This window comes from Leishmania panamensis (assembly GCF_000755165.1).
Source record: "Leishmania panamensis strain MHOM/PA/94/PSC-1 chromosome 26 sequence".
Classification (NCBI taxonomy): domain Eukaryota; phylum Euglenozoa; class Kinetoplastea; order Trypanosomatida; family Trypanosomatidae; genus Leishmania; species Leishmania panamensis.
Genome location: NC_025872.1, coordinates 784692 through 803938, shown reverse-complemented (window position 1 = coordinate 803938; position 19247 = coordinate 784692). Strand labels below are relative to the sequence as shown.

Below are 19247 nucleotides of genomic sequence, written 5' to 3'. Positions count from 1 at the left end.
GGAAGACGAAGATGTACACACTCCACCCCCACAACTTCACGTTGATAGCGTGGCTGTACGCGCCCAAACATGCACGCACACGGCCACCACCCGCCAAAGGAAACAAACAAAGAACAACTCGTGTAACCTCTCACATACACATACGCGCGCGCAATATGAACTGACGGTGTGCCGAGCTGTACACAGACACCGTTCAAGAGCGTGGCAGGTGGAGAGTCGGAGGTGACGGCTGAAGGAAGAAAAGGAGGGAAGAGGCAGTAGAGGAAGAAGCGGGGAAGGCCAAGGGGAGTGAGTAGAACAGAGGAAGTAGGCCCACAGAAGGAAGTGGGCCGTGGGCGAGCACGCGCACGGGTGCGCACGAACATCCGTGAATACACACGCGAGCGCCTTCGCTCCATGACGGCAAGACACGCTGCAGTGTAGAGGTAGATGCACAAGCGAAAGTCTCCCACGTTCAGAGTGCGCAGCACACAGGTTAGTATGAGCGAGTTTCAAGGTGAGAAGGCGCCAATTTTAGCTTTGTGATTCACCACGCGTTACTCGACGCAGGGTGAGGAGGCTCAGTTGCACTGCTACGGTGTTGTACCGGCGGTGAAAACGAAAGCGGCTGCAGTGGACATGAAGAGAAGGCCGGGTGCAGGCAAGACAAGCGGGAGTGGGGATCAGCGCAGACAAAGATGGATATGCATGTTAGGCCATGTGCAGATATTTCGCTGTGCCCATGTAAAGCCCCACCCAACTGAATAAAGTAGCATGTTGGGCGCTGAGGTGAGGCTGAAAGCGATCAGCAATGCATAAGCGCACATACAGGAGTACATCTGCAGCTTTTCACAGCCCGTACCGGCGTTTTCGTGGGGCCAACGCACAGAGCTTGAAGCCTCTCAGCCGTCACTCCGCATGCGCTTCAAGCCCGCCGCGGACGCCGCCCTCCAGCCATGGAGAGCACCTCCGCCACCACCGTGCACTTCACGCTCTGCTCGCTCACGGCGCTGTCGGAGAAACGCCTCCATCCGCTCCCAGACAGCCTCGACAAGATGGCCGTACCGCTGGAAGCCATCGACAGCTAGCTTGAACCCCTCGTCTGACTCACCTAGCCAAAGGCGCTGCTTCTCGTGTAGTAGTGAACGACTGTTGCCGGGGGAGGTAGTAGATGGCGGCAACGATGTACTACAGAGCGGAAAGACGCGCGGCGATGTCGTGCTGAGCGCCTCGAGTAGGCACGTCTGCGCATCCGGTATCTCCCGAACTTCGCCTGAATCAGCTTGGCCATTGCGTGTCGGTCGAACACCTGTCCACAGCACATAGATAGGTGCCTTTGCAAGGTGCATTGTCTCCAGCACGTGCACGCTGCCACGGCCCGCCGACGAGGACGTAGCGGGAGCTACGTCGACGACCTCCTCCATACACCGCATCAGAATGAAGAGGCTCGCGCAGTGCGGGGCACCATGAACCAGCATCAGTGCACCGCCTGTAGCAACGTACGTCAGCGCCGTTCTCAGCTGCGGCACGAGGAGGCTGAACCACGGCAAAATGGGCGCTGCAGTCTCCGCACAAGTAGATGGCAAAGAGGTAGCAGACGATGCATCTTCGCAATTGACTCCACCGCGCGCACTCACGCCACAGTTTGGCATAAGGGCGGATCCCAGGGCCGCCTCTTCCGCCCTATCCCACCGTTGCCGTTGACCATGATCGAGCACAGCACCGCCGTTAACGAAGTGAAAGCGCGGCTCCGATGAGGAGTGCGACTTGAACAGCAATACAGAAAGCAGTAGAGCATCCGCTTCGCAGACAGTCGAAGGTGCGCTTGACGATGATGGGGCAGACACGTCTGTCGCATAATTCTCACCTTCCGCATGTGCGTACGCCACCGAACGACTCCATGTGCTCGGCGGCTGCGTGACGTCCCCGTCGAGCAGTACAAACGACGCGTCACTGCGAGCACACTCCTGCAAAAGAAGCGGGTCCATGTCTATGCCGCCGTCTGCGCTCGCCAGCGTCACCCCAACACCGCGCCACCCTAAGTCCTCCACGAGGTACTTCGACACACCGCCTGGGGCACAGCCGAGGTCCAAAAAAAGCGGCGCAGACGGTGCAAGGTTCACCGCAGCATTGCTGCTGCCAAGCGAACTCACCCTTGGGAGAGCCGTAAAGAAGGTGCCTGCGGCGTGTTGCATGATGCGCCGCGCATGCTGCTGATAGCGTTTGGCAAGAGCGGCAACGTCCGCATTCACAAACGCTGTGGTGCCATTGCCTACTTGAGTCCCATGTTTCACTGCCAGTTCGAATGTGGGTCGAGAAGGGCTAGCGATGGTGGCACCAGTGGTGGATGAAGGAGTCATGTTTGCCAGCCGTCGCGTGTACCACTCATCCAATGCCGCCGACCTCCATCCCCGCTCGCGCTCCTCCTGCAGTCGACGGAACGCCGCTGAGTGCTCAAGGAGGTACGAACGCCACCGCTGCGCTGTCAGGTACAGGCTAGCACTCACATCTCCCTCCGCTATTGCCGCTGCCGGTGGCGGCAGTAATTCCCGCGACCCGTTCACCGAATTTTCCATTATGCTGGGTTTCGCACGCACATTTGAAAAAATAAGGAAGACACCTCAAGCATCACCTACTCGTGTCCTACGTTTGTGTCAGTGTCAGCGTAGGTGCTCGCATAGCCAGCGCGTGGGTGGTCATGAAGAGGCCATAGAGAAGGGGAGGGGGGTGGAGAAGTGGGAAAAGAAGGAGAGTGAGGGCGGGTGCCAACCTGCACAGAGGCAAGCTGACGAGCAACATAACTGACTCGAAAAGGGGGGAAAGGTAGAGCGACAGAGTTCATCGACAGAAGAGCGCGCACAGAACACGGGCAGGGCTCTCTTCGCGCTGCTGATGGGGTGCGATCACCAGACACGCAAAGCGCCTCGCCCACGTCTTCCTTTCAGAGAGATCGTTGTGCTCGAGCAGCACCGAAGTCACTTTTCGTCAAAGTATCCTTTCCAGGGTAATGTCTTTCAACGACTTTACCCGATCCTTTGGCACAACAAGATGAAGAGAGGCGGGAAGCGGGGCCTCGGCGTTGACCGCGAGTGAAACGATCGTGGTTTCCCTCTCTCTTTGAAGCTGCATAGGGCTCGAATGAGCGCCTGTGATGAAAAATCCCAGCTTGACGCCATGGCGCAACTAAGCTGCTCACGTCCCCCTCTCATATGCAGAAAGAGCAAGAGAGAGTGAGAGACGTGAGGGAAGGGGTGAAAACAGACTCACAACACTCTCTGACCTACCGACCTAAGCTGTAACTCCGGGGTGGAGGACAGCAGCCCAATGGATCAGCATACTCCCATAAAGCGCTGCTGGCTAGATAAGAGCGCACTTTCAGCGAGGAATTGGCAATGGAGAAAGAGCACACGAGAACCAGCTAAAGAGAGAGGTGGAATCTGGATGGGTACATACGCACACAGAGAGAGAGAGAGTCAGGCGGCGTGCTCTCCTTGAATGGACTCTGCCGAAGTGCATGAGAGAAGCTCGCCTTCCACCCTCTCTCAATGGGTGAAGGGAGGAGGGTGTTATTTCCGCTTTGGGGTGATGCGGAGTGCGCTGCTGCTTCATCTTGCATCAGCTTGGGTGTGGGCACGAACGGAAAAAAAAAACCGGAGGGATGTGGAGACAACGAGAAGAGCAAAGAGCTGCCACGCCTACTGTGTCTTCTCCCTCAGTCTCCATCCTTCTCGGCTCTGCGAGGGCGTCAGTTGGAGCTGGGGTTCTTCTTGTGGTGCTCCAGGTTGTACACGTACAGCTGCTTCAGGACGCGGTCGGTGCACTGACCAAACGCCACGTTCTCCTTGAAGCAGTCCGAGGCCCACTTGTCGCCTGCCTTTTTCTGGCATATCACGCCAGCGTCGTACTCCTTCTTGCAGAAGAGTTTGGCGATGCCTTCGAGGTAGGCCGACTTCTGCCGCTGACACACAAAGTTGATGTCATCGTTGATCCGGGACTGCAAGCACTGCTCCAAGGCGATACGCTGCTCCTTGTACTCCTCCGCAAACCGATCGGCCTGCTTGTTAAACTCCCTTGTGTTGCGCGACATGTCAACGCGACGTGTACAAGCACTACGCAGTGGGTGTGCGTACGCGCTGCTTGAAGGCGGTTGTGGGTCCCTCAGGTGCAAGGTGGAGGGAGGTACCTGATTCAGGTGGAGACAGGGAGGTGGGGCCGGAAAAGGAAAAAGAAAGAAGGAGAATGAAGGGGACGAGCAAAGTCGATGCAACGAGGGCAAGCAAACAATGTGTGGGTGGGAGGGAAAAACGAACAGTGTCTCCGCGTGACCACGTGTGGACATAGAGACGGTACGCTCAAGCCGTGTGGGCGTGGTGCAGAGAGCTCTTTCGCATTTGCAAAGCCCTAGTTTGCGAGCAATGACAAAAAAATGAGAAAGACTCCTCACTTAAGCACGCGAAAACGACGAGCAGACACATCGCACTGCCATTACCCCATCTCTGTGCAGAAAGGAGCACCGCTGCCCGACCACCCACGCATGCAGGGCCCACTACAAAAAAGGGAAAATGAGGCAGAGAGCGGGGAAGAGCACGCAGCACACACACCCCGCGCACGCACGCACGCAGACATCGCCGCCGCCACAACAGGAGAACGCGTGCGGATTTCCATGTCGTCCCTCCTCCTCCCCTCTTTTTTTTGCCGTTATCAATCACCCACGTGGGTGGAGTTAACCTCCTTAAGCGTCGTACAGGCAGCACAGCAGCACATCGGCGGCCACGCGCTCCCCCATCGTTACGCACACGCCTGCAAAGGAAAAAGAAGAAGTGAAGTGAAGTGAAGTCAGGGCAGACGCAGAGAGTGAGAGGTAGTGGTAGTCAACTGCAACCATCACGGGCTCTACTCGCTCTTAAGAGGTCTGGCACAGCAACCTCCCTCATATGCCTACTAAGTACGAGGTAACGGTACCATGGTACTGCGAGCAGAAGACACAAGGGGAGAGCTAGCGAGAAAGGTTGGGGCGGGGTGGAGTGGCGATGAAGAGATGACGATGAGAGGAACTCTGCCTCCAAGTCCTCATGTGTACTCCGCATTCTCTTCTTCAGCTCCAGCACCGTTTTATATCTTGTAGTTTCTCTCCTATTCGACTCCTCCGTACCTGCCGCTGCAATACACAGAGAGTCACCTGCCCCCTCTCTCCCATTCTCTTTTACTACTGAGCCGCACCACTGACACAACGGCGCTCGAGGAACATGCGCACGCCAGACGTCCCTACTAGGCGCCCTGACAGTACGGCACGTGCATGCAGCGCACTACCCTCGTCTGCGAACGAGGCAAGAAGCCTGTGACACAGCTGGCCTTGGTAAGGATCCGCCTCGCCGTCCTCGCTGCCATCGGCGTCGCTGTCATTGCCGGCGTCTTGGATGGGCGACGCCTCCGACGCGGCTGCTACTGCAGTCGCTGGAAGCGATTCATCCAGCGGGTCGATGAAGGAAAGAAATCCAGGAATGCCGCTCAGCGCACGCTCTGCCAGATTTTTCGAGGCGGGTGGTACCAGGAAGCAATCCACCAGACACGCTTCGGAGCTACACTCCGTCGCCGATGTAGGGACATACTGCACCTTCCAGCGCCTGCCGTACACCCTTCGGTTCTGCAGCTGTCGGAAGAAGAGCTTCGCGGTAGCTCTGCTGTCCACCTCTACACAGAGTGTGGCGTTGCCAATCTCCTCAACCAGCCGCACGTCCTGCATATGCTGATGCTGTGCTGGTGTGAAGAAGCGGCGTACAGTGTGGTTGTACACCTTCTTGTAGTTCACCGGAAGATTACTTAAAAGGATAGAGCCGTGGTAGATGACGGGGTCGGTGCGCGACGTCAGCATCGGGAGGGGTTTGACCTTGCCCGCCGCAGTCCTACTGCGCTTCGTCGCTGCTGTAGGTGGCAGCGGCGACGGCGGAGACGAGTCCTTCGAGAGGGAGGCCAAGGGGGGCATGGGGGAGAGAAATGTCGCTGAGAAGGTTCGTTGCGCTACGTGCAGTCGCTTCAAGAAACTCGAAGAAGCCACGAGTGTTGTTCAGTGTGCCGGTGTGTGTGTGTGTGTGGAAATGGTGGACGAGATGGGGAACGAAAGGAAAAACACAAAAGGGGGGAGGAGAGAGGGCGAGTGGCAGCGAAGACAAGGCATGTGTCCATTGCACGGCTCGTTGTTAAAAGAGAGTGTAAAATGAGGGAGAAGGGGGTGGCGAGGCAGCGCGCGCACGACGCGACGGCTCATTTTCGAGCAATGGGCTGCACAACAACATTTCTAGGTTGGGGTGCCCCTTGCTGCGTGAAGCCAAAGTCGACCTCTGCGTCTACGACTGCGTGTTTCATGTATTTGTGGTTCATGCCGGTATCCGTGGCGGTGCGTGATGAGGATGATGACAAGGTCATCGTTCGTGCCCCCCCCCCCTTATGCAGGGGGGGGAGGTGGGACTGCGCGTGCGTAGAGTTGGAGAAAAGCAAAGAAAACAACAAGAGGTGAAGGAGCACAGCGTGCCTTGGTATTAAGTGTGCGTGTCTTCTAGTGCCTGCGTGCTCGTGTCCGTGTCTCACCTACCTCCCCCCATGAGGTCACGTGCACCGGGGGAGCGCTTGATGCACTGCATACATCCACTTCGCCATCTCGTAATTCTGGAAGTTGCTGGGGCTCGCATCTAGCGCCGGGGGAGGCAGGGAACCGCGAGAGGCGTGAGGCGACACACCAACGGCAGCCGCTACCGCAGACAGGGAGGAGCGGCCGGCGCCTGTTGGGGCTGCTGCTCTCCCGCCGCGTTGCGTGTCGTTTGCACCTAGAGGATCAGGCAAGATCAACAGCGGCGTCGGCGGTGAAAGCGAGGAATCTGGCTGCTTGAGCCAGCCAAGATTCCTCGACCGCCCGGCAGGCGGAACGCTCTCGATTCGCTCCAGGACGCGCACCGCGGCCGCGGCCGTCTGGGGGTGCCGCATCGCCTGTTGCAGTACACGGACGCACCAGAGACTTATCGCTGCCGGGCAGCTCCGTTGCAGCACCGATAAGCAGCGAAGGAGCTCGTCGCAGCGCACCTCCGCGCTCATCGACTGCCCATCATCGTCCTCATCCAGCTCCTCATGGTTGGTGACGTCACTGCTGTCACCACCACCTTGCATGCAAGCAGCCCTATCATCCGACTCAAGCAGAGTTGACTGACACGCCGACACACCCCACATCGAAGACAAGACACAAGAGCCGGACCCGTCGCTGTAGATGGTGCTGTCTTCATCGCTGCTGCTGTCAGTAGTGGTGCTGGTACTTGTCTCACTCCACTGCTCTTCAGTGTCGGATGAAAGGTACGCCATCATTGACAAGCGTGCTAGAGCGGTGGCGATGGTGCCAGTGAGCACGTGGCGCGTTGGACGAAAGGAGGAGGGCAGTCGTGGTACTGCACCATAATCTCCATCACCGCCTCCGCTAGTGGAACCACCTTGTTGCTCATGCCGAGAGCAGTCTTCGTTGCCGCTTCGCGGCAGCAGCTTCGGCGCAGCTGCGTAAGACGAAGAGAAGGATACGCCTTCCTTCACGGCAGCCGCGCCGCCGCCTGTAGTGGGGTCACAGAACATCATGTTTCGGTCACCGCCACCGCGCTGCTTGGGTGTGCCCAGCTTGAAGACACCGCGACCTGTCGCGTCGTCGGTGAGAAGCGTGGCCGCCGTGCTGAAGGTGCCGTTGAGGTGGGGCGCCGGTGTCCGCGTCAGTTCCGGCACCTCGCCGCTCACCTTGAGCCCGTGCACGTCAGAACAGCTGCCTTTACTAATGTGGCTGTGACTACCACAGAGCGCGCCTCGCGGCGTGCCGCTGGAAGTGCTGTCACTCCATGGGCTGCTAGAGCTACTGCTTTGGCGCGAGCTATCAAAAGTAGCTCGCGCGTGGCGACCGTGATGTGGTGAGCTGCCGCCACGATCCCAGTCATCGCCGCTACGGACACTGCTCGTACTACCGCTGGCATCAAGGACGCCACGGTCCCAGTACAGGGTCGGGCAGCCGCCTCCACTACCACTGGCACTGCCATCCCCGCCCGGCAGGACCTGAAGGGCGGGATACATGAGCGGCGTCGAGCCCCCGGCTGTAACGCCTGCGCTTAGCTGAAACCACGGCGCCGAGGCACCGTGCGTTGCAGAAGACAGTGCCGACTGCAGCGGTGACTGGATCTCGATCGTACCGCCCCATTCGCCCATCATCCTTTCGGTCCACGGAGATACCAACGCATGTGCCGCCGTCAACATCGTGTCACCGCGCGCGTCATGCAGCGGGACATAAAGCGCAGGCAGGTGAGTCGGCAGGACTTGCACAACCCCTCCACCGCCGGAGTTCGGCAGTAGCAACGGCAACGGCGACAGTGCGCCATGCGGGGATATGGCAGGGGCCACCTCCGTTTGGCCACACAGCAAGGCGTTGTTGCTGAACGCCTTGCTGTGCCCTCCCCACATCAACGGCACTTTCTCGTCACGGATGATCTGTGAGAACAACCACTCCGACGGCTGCTGGTGCTGCGGCAACACCGCACCTTGGGCGGCTGCCGACTGCGAAGACCGGGGAGAAAGTACGCCGTAGGCTGCTGCCACGGCGCGGGTAGTGATGGGCCGAGGAGAGATGAGAGAAAGGGGGAGCGTACTGGCACCGTCTAGAGATGCTGACGCTGCGGCAGCAGTGAAGAAGCTACGTTGAGAGGGTAACAGCGCCTGCCTCCCCCTCCCTGCGTCACCGTACGCGCCAGTCGATGTGGCTAACGGAGGGATGAGCTGCAGCTGTTGCTGTACCCACTGCTGGGTGATGAGTTCTGCAAAGTTCTGTGCAAGATCGACCGCGCACATTGCTGTCATAAGCTCATCGTTTGCGGAGGCCTTGGCAGTACTGGAGGAGGCGGCGGTGGCGGCCGATGGTAACGTGACAGCGGTCCCGCCACCAGCGCTGGGAACGGTGAGAGCGGAAGACTGCGATGGCAACGCGACGGCAGCCGCGGCTACAGCGGGCGACTGGGAAGGCGCGTCCATTCTACACCCACCCAGCCCCAGTGATGGTGGCAGTTCACCGACGCTCATGGAATCTACAGCGCCCGTTGCCCGGTTGTTGCGCTCCCTCGCCGAAACCGAAGATACACACGTGGTGACTCCCTGCGGTTCATATCTCGATGAGCTTTCTAACCGCATGCCGGAGCTGCCCTTCTGGTGGTGGTCCTCTGCAGTGCTGGCAACAGCGGCAGAGGCCGCAGCAGCGGTCGTTGTGAGCGGGCGCATTGACTGTGCACCAGACGCATAGAGCAGTGTGTAGTCGTAGTTCTCCCACTCTGCCTTTTCCTCCGCTGTCAAGCAGTCGACGCCCATGACACCTGGCGGACGTACTGACAACAGCGGAAACGGCAGAGAGCTCACCGGCGCGGGTCCCCCTGCCTTGCCGCTCTGACGAACTGCCACCAAGTTCCGCGCCTCGACCGGCACGCCGGCAGCATCGCTGCCAACCGTGCCTCGATACCACACACCGCCGCTGCTTTGAATAGTCGTTGGAGGCGACAGCGAGGAGGCTTGCGGGACCAGGGCCACGCCAAACCATGGGTGCTGCAGCAGCTCTACCGCTGTGCTGCGCTGCTCCGGCGCGCGCTGCAGGCACAGCGACACAAACGCGTGAAAGTAAGACGACCATGGATAGGTACGCAAGGTCGGCGCCGGCTCGCGCTGTTTCAGCCACGACATCGGCGGCGGGCCATCAGCAAGCTCCAGTGCCATCATCCCTAACCCCCATATGTCGACCGCTGTGCTGAGGGCAGGGTATGGGTCGAGGGTGTTGCGCAGCGTTGTCATGGGTGGCGCAGTCGCCTCTAGCGGTGCCAAGACATCGCGCAACCGGGCAGCACTCTCCGCCCATGCGTCAACACCGGCCTTCGTGGAGCTTCGCGGAAAACCAGAGCATTCCCCTGCACCCCCCTCGCCATCGGCCTCCGCTGTCGCTGCAGCTGCATCGCCGGGCTGCTGACGCCATGGTCGCCGTAGCGTGAAGGCTTCATCGGCAGACCAGCGAATTAGCTCGGGTGCCGGCACGTACTCCGACTCTTGGATGGAAAAGAGGTTGGGCGGCAGAGGGGGGGGACTGCGCACCACATCAGGAACATGCACGTTGAGCGTCGGTCCAGCCGCTGCACTGCTCTTGCGTCTCGTTGATGCTGCTGCCGCAGTCGACCTCAACGAGGTGGGGGGGTGAATGCCCTGCATCTCAGTATCGACAGTGGCGTGATCAGCGACGGCGGTGGTAGCGTGACGCGCTTTGTCTGATCGTGATATTGGCGTCTTCAGCGTTGATGTGAGAAAGGCGGGAGATGACGGCTGCGACGATGAGTGTCGGAGCGGTGGATGCTGCATGAGTACGCAGGTCATGGCGGTGCGTAACGCGGCTGCAACGGCAGCACCAACATTGTCAACCAGCAGCACCTGACGCGACCAGTGGAGCGGATCTGGCGCGTCCTGCCCAGCGCCGCCCAGGGCGCCATGCAGCGCAGACGACGAGGCCATCGAAGGGCCCGCAGAACTTCCCTGATGCCTCGTTCCGTCAGAAGTTTCAACCTCCGAAGTGCTCACCTCCGCTCTGCCAACACTGTCAAGTTGCGGTTGCGGCACAGCCCCCACCGGACCTTGAGTTAGCACAGGCTGTGCTGCGACATCGGATACGTTCTCCAACACCATAGCACTGTTCGCTGGCGGCAGTACACCATGGTCAACACTCGGCTTCTCGCTTGCAACAGGAACTTTGTCCAAGGCAACTCGAGGAAACCACACAGTCGCTGGAGGCCGAAGCTCCACCCCACGCACGTAGCGCGGCGGCGCGGCAGACGCAAGCCACTCTTCCGGATCCTCCACTTCCGCTGACCACGAACCGCGCCTCTGGAGGCGCCGATGGTGACCGTGGTGATGGTCACGGTGCCGCGGCAGAGTTGCACAGGAAGAACAGGATGACGTCAAGTGCATCCCCGGTGTCCCCGACGAGCTGTTCTGCAGCCGTGTCTGCGACTTGTCAGTGCCAAGCTCAGCAGTCGCAGCGACCTCCTTCGACGCTGAGACGCGCAGCACAGTAGATGGCGCCGTCAGCACCTCAGCGACTAGGGGCACAAGGCTACTATCGTCCTCCTCCTCGGCATCACTGTTGGGGTCACACACGCCATCTCTGCCGCCGACATTGATCCCGATGCTTCCGCGCCTCGGCTGCGATGCGACCCCTTCGCAGCGGCGCAGGCATCCGCTGTTTGAGATCGTACCTCTCGCGGGCGAGAACGTGCCCGCTCTCCTGCTCGTGATGTCCGCGTGATAGGACTGGAGAGCGTCGACGGTCGAAAGCGGCGCCGGCGAACTGCGTACTGATGTCGGCGCTGGAAGCAGCATGGGGGCTGAGGAGAAGGCAGTGGAGGGGGACGACAGCCTGGAAGACGGGTGTGATTGACCCCCGGGCACGCGTGGATTAGTGCTAGCGACATCCTGCTTGTTGTCAGAGCCGGCGCCGCCACTGGCACTTCGGCGGCAGTAACCAGGTATGGCGGTCGCCCGTCCCGTAGACGACGTGCTTACAGTGGCAACCAAAGACGTTCTGGATAGCGCTGCTGGCGAAGAACACTTTGCCACACTCGGTACACCAGGAACCGTGCCAGTGCTGCGAACAGCCTTGTTTGAGCTTTGTGTTTTCTGGTCGCGAAGGCGCGTCTGTTGATGAAGTCGAGGATACGCTGCTGCGGCATGCGGGCCCCGGCGTCGTTGCTGATTGGAGAGGGAGCGACTCCTGGCGGGTGAGTTAAGAGTCACGCCGACCGCTGCAGTGACCACGGCCGAGGTGAGCTCTTCGGTGGCATATTCCTGGAGCGCAAGGGCAGCTTGACTGTCCGTGTGTGGCTCTGCAGCCGGTGCGCCACCCGGCTCGCAAACACCCTCGCCTTCAGCAGCGGAGACGCTTCTCCGGCGCTCACCTTTTTCCTCATGTTTCATCACCGCCTCTGCCTTTCGCCCCTCCTCCTGCAGCGGCCTCGGTTCACACTTCTCGTGTGCCACCACGAGCGGTGGCGGGGACGCCTCGTGCCGCTGGGGTCGAGGCGGCATCATAAGCCCTGATTCTCGCATGCTTTCCACGGCGTGCCATAGCGGGAAAACATTGGTTGATTTGACACTCCCATGGGTGCGACCGACAGCATGCAGGGCAGCCAACTGCACCAGTACAGCGTACACAATGTTGCGGATGACGGCTTCCACCAAAACGGGGTGAGGTTGGTAGGCGTACTTCCACTCCGCAAGAAGCTCCCGCACGTTGCCGCGGTGCAGCCGTGGGTACGCCAGTTCAATCTCGAGTACAAGGCTGGGGTCACGATACATGCCTAGATTGACCCCGAGTGGCTTAGGGACACGGCTGGGCGGCAAGAGTAGATGCGCCTGTTTCTGGGCTTGCTCTCGTGTGTAGGAATGGACACGGTGATGGGGCCAGCGCTGCCACTTCGTATCACAACTCCGAGCACCGATTGGCACACCTGCTGCACCCGCAGCACCATTGCATCTATTCACCCCAGTCGCTCGCCCCCGGTGCTCGGCGCCAGCAAAAGAATCTGAGCCCTTGTCACTGTGCTTCTCAGCCCTGGATAAACGGGTGACTCCGGCGTAGGAGCGAGACGCCGCTCCCGCGATGACAGCGGCGGCAGCGGCCGTGTTTCTCCTGCTCCTATGCCTGTCTTGGTGAAAAATTCGCGCCATGATACGATTTTTGCTCACGGTGTCCAGCGGGGTGCGTGGGTTTACTTGGATGCGGTGCTTCTCACTGCTGAACGTGCCCTTCATCATGAGCGCAATCGGCGCCACTGCGTTGTGCATCATTGGCTCATTGGGTGAACTTGTCAAAGGGGAACTAAGCTTTGTTGCGACTGTGCTCTCCGAGCTGCGATGCCGCTGACGCGGTGGCGTGCTGGGAGGGTTACGCAGTCTGTAGGGCTGCTTGCTGTTGTTGCTGTTGTGACAGTCATGAGAGGCGGCAGCGCTGCTTAAAAGCATTACAGATGGCGTCAGCCCGCGTGTCGCCGCGTCCTCGCGCATGCGCGGAATCGCTGGCCGAGGAAGCGACGCCGATGTACTAGAGCGCCGTCGTGGCAAGTATGCACTTCCGGTGTTTTTGCTGCTTGGATTACTCATACGGGGCAGGTGTCTTTCTGCTGGCCCTTGGTGCTTGCTGCCGCTGTCGCTGAGTCGCCCTTGTACCTCCGCAGAGGGCACTTGCGGCTCCACGTACGGCAGCACACTCACCGTCAGCCCGCAACACGGGAGCAAGAGGCGAGTAGGTAAAGGAGCGGCCGAGCAGCTAACGCCCTCCTTGTCTGCAACCACGACAGTACAGCCCTTCAGTGTGGACGACATCGCGCCCGCTGCTGCCGACGAGATTTCCGAGGACGCTAACGTGAGCGACTTGAATGACGACGATGCAGCTGAAATAGAGAGCGGGAACGTGGCTGGTTCGCGTTGGCCGTCACCGATATCGCTGATGATGCTCTGTGAAGACACTGCACTGACGCCTCTTATCGCCGCTGGGCTTCTCTGATTTAGCACACACGACGAGTGACACGAAGGGGTGCTCACAGATTGTGCTGGGACGCTGCACCCCTCACTTTCAGCGACGGTTGCCGCTACAGCTCTAGTCTCCTGGGACAACGGCGGAGATGCGCCGATTTGGTGCGCGGATGTGACCGCTAAAACGGGGTGCAAGAAGCTATTCCGATCCGCACGCGCTGGTGACGTACTTGTGCGCCTTTTCTGACGTCTCTTGTGTGGCGTCGTTGGCAACGACGGTGGCTCTCGCGTTGAAGGCATCATGAGCGACTTGCACAAGGAGGTGTGCAAGGCATACACAAGCGCGTCATCCTGAAGAAGGTCGTCGAACGCTATGACTCCGATGTCAGCACTCACAGTCTCCTCGGCCCCAACGCGGTCCACGCCGGCATCACTCACACCGCTGCCAGAGCTGTTGTTAGTGGTTTGACTGTGCCGTGCAGCTGAGTGATGATGAACGAGCTGGGAATGGCGGCGCGATGAACAATAGTCTCCGATCGACGTCAGCAGCGACAGTTTTGGTATCACGTCGTGGTGGCAGCCGAGGCACACGTAAGAAGGATCATCACTGCAACGGCGGTTTCGTGTAGTTTCGGGAGAATCCATGTCACGCCAGCACTGCATCGCAGCAACGCTACCCTCATCCTCTTCACCTCTCTCGCCCTGCGGCGGCGATGGTGAGTGTGTCAGCGGCAACACCGCAGGTGTCAGGGCTGACCTCAACATCGGGCTTAAGAGCGACCTGGCGCTGCTCATGTTGTTGATGTTGGGGTTGCTCCTCATGCTGCTGCCCATACCTCTCACTTGCGAGTTGGAGGCCGCCGATATAGCGACTCTGGTGACGTTCGCCGCATTCGCCGCAGCAGGAGGCGCACACTTCAGCACAGGCAAATCAGCGGATGCCGCCATTCGCATGGAGCGGTCCGGCGAGGCGGTCGTTGGTGTGCCCAGCAGCAGCGACGGTGGCGGCATACGCGTGTCCGGGAAGAATTCGCCGGGAGACAGCTGTCGCTGCGAAGCCATCAGCTCTGACGCTTGGCGCGCCATAGACTCGGCCCGCTCCAGTCGCTCGTCTTCATCATTGCTGTCAATATCGCCGACGCGGAAACTGTGGCTGTCGCTCTTGCAGTTACTGTTCGCGAGTGCCGCGCGTGAAGACGACTGTTGCACGGCGGCACCCTCATCAATGGCACTGCTGCACTCCTCAACACTCTTGTGAGGCAACGAGGCCGCGACGGCCTCGTCTGCGCCACGTGCCAATTCGGCGGTCGGTGTACGCTGCTGCGGTGCGCACAAGTCGTTGCTGGAAGCGCCAGCGTATCCATCAGAGATTGTCTGCGCGCTTGGCTCATATGGCAGTGAATTCATGTGAAGAGGATGCGAATGCTTGCGGCTCCCGACAGAAAAGTTCAGAAGTGCATCGACGTGAGTTTCGCTGCTGTTGGTTATCCCTGTCAGTTCCACACCGGGCGAGCTGGAGGTACGCGGAGATGCGTGCGGCCTTGTAAGAGGGGGTGATGCTGTGGTGACCGTAGGGAGAATGGGAAGTGGTTGCGGTGGCGACAGGATCGGGGAAGACGACTGCGTCGCGCTAGCACTCGATAGCTGAAACACCGACATTGACTGGATGTATTGGTACTCCTGCGACGAGCGATTCTCTTCTTGAAGCTCTTGTTGCAGCTGCAATCGCAGCGGTGGAAGCGAGGTCGACCAAGCCGAGGGCAGAAGCGCAGGGAACAACCCAGATGTGCTACTCCCATTCCGTGTCAACGGTGCGCGCTCCGCCCTCACATCCGGAGTGTCAGGGGACGAATGTGGCACCGCAGACACTCGCGGAGCCTCTAAGACGGCGTTCACCTCATCGATGACCAAAGCGCGAGGCGCGCTTTGGCGCTCGTCAATTCTGCCGGTGCCGTCGTCGCTTGCGACGCGACTGCTGTCTTGGGTCACACTACCCATTCTAGAATCCAAGCGTGGAGACGGCTTCGGAGGCATAGATGTCTGCTTCGGCGATGGCAACATCCTCAACGACCACCCAAGACTCTCTGTCTGCTGCTGCTGTGAGAGCGGCAACTCCGAGGGGGAGCTCGCGGACGACGCACTGCGGCGCAGAAAGAGCAGCGGTGTAGTGGTGGTGTTGGTGGTGGTGGTCGACGCCAACGAGGGACGATGCGACGAGCGTGAGTGGCAGGGGTTACGGTTGTGTTGGTGCTTTACATTGTGCCGCAGAGGCTGCGATTGGGTCAGCGTTGAGACTAGAAAAGGGTGCGATGGCAGCGCCTGACCGTCACGTGGCGAGGCAGGCTTTCTCACCACCTTCCCGACTGCACCACAATGGGGGCAGTGTAGGCGCCGCTGGGCGCCACGCGTCAGCCTACCAGCGGCCAACTCTTTGATGAGGTGCTCCTCACGTTTCCTGTACCGCCGCTGCAGCTCTGCATATCGCTTCGCCACACACATGTACGCGACGTACTCGTACACGCTGTGCAGCATCTTCCTCGAGACGGTGAAGACGTGCACCATGCACGAGGTGTTCGACGTCGCCGACACACCCTCGGCTGTCCAGGCATGATAGCGCGTGTTGTGTGGAGGATGAGGCAGTGTCGTGTAAGGGGCGATAGAAGGCGGGTACACAGGCAGCTGCAGCGGCGCGGCGAACAGCGGTGACACCGAGTATGGCCGCGCAGAGGAGGACGGCATGGTGGCGGAGGCGCTGTACAATGCACCGTCTGCGAGACAATTAGCGGCGTACCCACCGGCGGTTCCGCGCAGGTGGGCGACGCCGGGCAATACGCCAGGCCATCCGCGTGCACCCTCCTCCTGGGATGTGGCGGCGATCAAATCACCACCTTCGTCCTCCCCGACCCCCATACCAAACGCAGACGCACCGCGGCGCCAACACCATGGCAAAAGGTCAGCGCTTCCCTCAACGTCGACTTCCACTGCAGGCACTGCCGCTGTGCCGTACCCGTCAGCAGCACCGGCCGCACCGCTTTGCAGTCTCCGTCTTGAGCGCGCGTCGTCGCCAAAGCTGAGTGGCATCGCTATCGACTGACCTGAGCCGCAGGGGCCTCTCACATCCAACGACGTCGTGCCACCACTTCCGCTTGCCGCCACCGTGGGCAGCGCACCTGCGCCAGCGTTCTCACCACGTGCGGCCAAGCCAGGAGAGAAGTCGCGAAATAGAGCCGTCGTGGTGGGCAAGCGCCGCTCCAGTTGGTCCCTATCCGTCGCTTCCGTCGCCATCCGGTCCACTGACGTCACGCCGCCGCGACTTCGTAGCTGATGCGACGACAGCGACGTGACGAAGGGAGGCCTGCCCATCATCAGCGGACTCGGACTGCGTGACTTAGACGGCTCTTCGCCAACAGATCCACGGCAGGGGGGCTGCCAGGGCTGAAGTTGTTTTGCCGTGGACGTGTAAGGTGTGGAGAAGGACTGGAAGGATGAGGGAGGAAGATACACCGCAGATCCCGTGATGGCCGTGGGTGGTGTGGACGGCGGGTACAGAGCGCTGAAGGACGCATGGAGCGAGCCCCCGTCAGAGATGGCTGCAGCCCCTGGAAGCGTAGGTGCCAATGGCGGATTACCAACGTCGAGCAGGTAAGTGGTCGGTAAAAGCTGAGAGGGGGTCTCGGGCAAGGCCGAGGAACTCGATGGCAGCAGTGCTACCGCAGCTGACTGAGACACCGACGGGTCTCGAAAGAACTGGATTCCAGCCGCGCAGGTGTGCACTGCCGCCGTCGCCGCCGCTTCTGCCAGTGGTGCGTAAGCTAGGGCGACGGTGGAGCTCGTGTAGGGGTCACACACCGCCATCATACGCTGCTCGGGGTGTGTCGCCGTCCCTGCCGCAAATTCGGCGTCGCCTGCAGCGACAGTGCAACTGGAAGGCTGCACGACGCCGAATTTGCCATCGCCACCCCTCCCCCTGGCAGCAGCAGTGGCGGAGGCTGGGTCTGCCCGCACACACACGCCCTTCTCTGTCGTCGCCAACTGTGATTGTGCGGAGGCGCCACCTTTAGCACGTGAGCGGCCGGAGTGTGTCGTCGCCAGCGCAAAGGCCTTCCCCCCTCCCTCCCTGCCCGTGTGTAGTCCCGTGCATCGCTTCAAGTCCTTCAGAGACATCGAGAGCGGACTGAAGGACCGAGTGCCGCGAGTGGACTGTGCCACGAGTGCATCGCTATGGTAGGCGGCACTATCAGCGCCGTCTCCTGTCCGAGAGAACTCCCCATACAGGGTGGCTGCCACTGCCTTCTGCCGCGGACCTCGGGCGACGTCTGCCGCAGCACCAGTCCTCACGGTCCTGTCAGTGCCGCGACGAAGCTCCGCGTATCGCTTCTTCATTTCTGCCTCGCGCGCTAGCAGGTGCTCACGCATCCGCACCGCCTTCCCCGCCTCGGAGTGTCCGACCTTGATCGGGACACCGGTAGAAAAAAGGGAGCTGAGGCCGCTAGGGATACCTGCGGCCGCAGTGGCACTGGTAGTTGCCGCCACACTTACTCCGCCGATGATGCTCAGCAACGGATTCGTGCTAGCCGAAAGGGAACCGCTGCCTGACAGACGTGTTGGTGGGTGACCCCAGTTGCGCCCCTCTCTGTAGCTCCCGTGGCGCCCAGCAGGTGCGTGTGGGCTACCCGTTGTCCTGCTGTCCGTCCTTCCAGGCCGTCCGCTGCCAGTGCTACCACGTCGTGTGCGCTTGCCCTTCTTGCGTGTGGACCGACGGCGTTTTGCATTAGGCCTTGCGTACACGCTGGAGCCAACCCCTACGAGGCGCCGACGACGTGATGCGACGTGGCCATGGCTAGGCAGTGCTGCGTCGATGGGAACGGGAGCGCCGTCGTCGTACGCTAGCAGAGCGCCTGTACCCTCGCCGTAGTGCACCGCAAGAGTCGGGTACCCAAATCTGGCAGCTGCATCCGCGTAGCCACTGTACAAGAGCCCATATCTGTATGTTCGACTCCGATGTTGCAGGGAGGGTTGGAAGGGCTCCTCGTATAGAGAAGAAGAGTAGGAAGAGCTGCCGGACACAAGTACACCATCTGAAGAGCCTGAAGACGAGCCAAGCACGATACCGTCGTCTCCATGGTAGGAGCTTCTGCGATCATCGACCATGGCAAAGTCGTCCTCCTCCACAGCATCGTAGACAAAGGCAAATGGGTCGCGCCGGCGGTGTCTGGACATCATCATGACGCCGTCATCGTCCACATATAATGGAAAGCCGTCGACACTGTCGTTGAAGCCAACTTCTCGTCCGACTCCCATGAAATCATCACCGCGTCTGAAGTGCTGGGGAGGCGGAAGCGGCGACAGCCGCGGGTGGTGAACGCGAGATGATTGATGCTGGGCTCCGGAGAGACGGCGGCTGCTGAAGGGCTCGTCGTGTGGATCCCCTACAGCATCGCTCGGAACCGCTGCAGTGCCCCGGTCGATGCCTCCTGCAGTAGCCCCGCCGCGACGGGTTAGCGCAGGCGAGTACCTCACTGTCCCCGCGAGCTCGGCACGCTCGTCAAAGACTTCGCATTCCACAATGCTCTGCTCATCATCGGAGGGGTGAGAAAGAACGCTGACACAGTTCTCCCAAGACGCGGCCCGCGCAGCCATGGAACTTTCTAGGCGTGGGTGTGTGTTCTTTGGTGATGCAGCTGAAGAAAAAAGGGGAAAGAGAA

The 19247-nt window shown here is 60.3% G+C and overlaps 4 protein-coding genes across 4 annotated transcripts; all 4 read right to left on the bottom strand.

Annotated features, from left to right (window-relative positions):
* Positions 1-881: 881 nt before the first annotated feature.
* On the bottom strand, positions 882-2555 carry LPMP_262110 (hypothetical protein; the record flags this gene model as incomplete). The annotated part of the gene is made up of 1 exon (XM_010701728.1): positions 882-2555. The coding sequence occupies one exon, from the start codon at positions 2553-2555 to the stop codon at positions 882-884; it is 1674 nt and encodes a 557-aa protein (XP_010700030.1).
* A 1169-nt stretch (positions 2556-3724) lies between these two features.
* Positions 3725-4066, bottom strand: LPMP_262100 (hypothetical protein; the record flags this gene model as incomplete). The annotated part of the gene is made up of 1 exon (XM_010701727.1): positions 3725-4066. One exon carries the CDS (start codon positions 4064-4066, stop codon positions 3725-3727), a length of 342 nt encoding a protein of 113 aa, XP_010700029.1.
* A 1119-nt stretch (positions 4067-5185) lies between these two features.
* On the bottom strand, positions 5186-5851 carry LPMP_262090 (hypothetical protein; the record flags this gene model as incomplete). The annotated part of the gene is made up of 1 exon (XM_010701726.1): positions 5186-5851. One exon carries the CDS (start codon positions 5849-5851, stop codon positions 5186-5188), a length of 666 nt encoding a protein of 221 aa, XP_010700028.1.
* A 731-nt stretch (positions 5852-6582) lies between these two features.
* Positions 6583-19182, bottom strand: LPMP_262080 (hypothetical protein; the record flags this gene model as incomplete). Its single annotated transcript, XM_010701725.1, has 1 exon — positions 6583-19182. One exon carries the CDS (start codon positions 19180-19182, stop codon positions 6583-6585), a length of 12600 nt encoding a protein of 4199 aa, XP_010700027.1.
* Between the last annotated feature and the right edge of the window lie 65 nt (positions 19183-19247).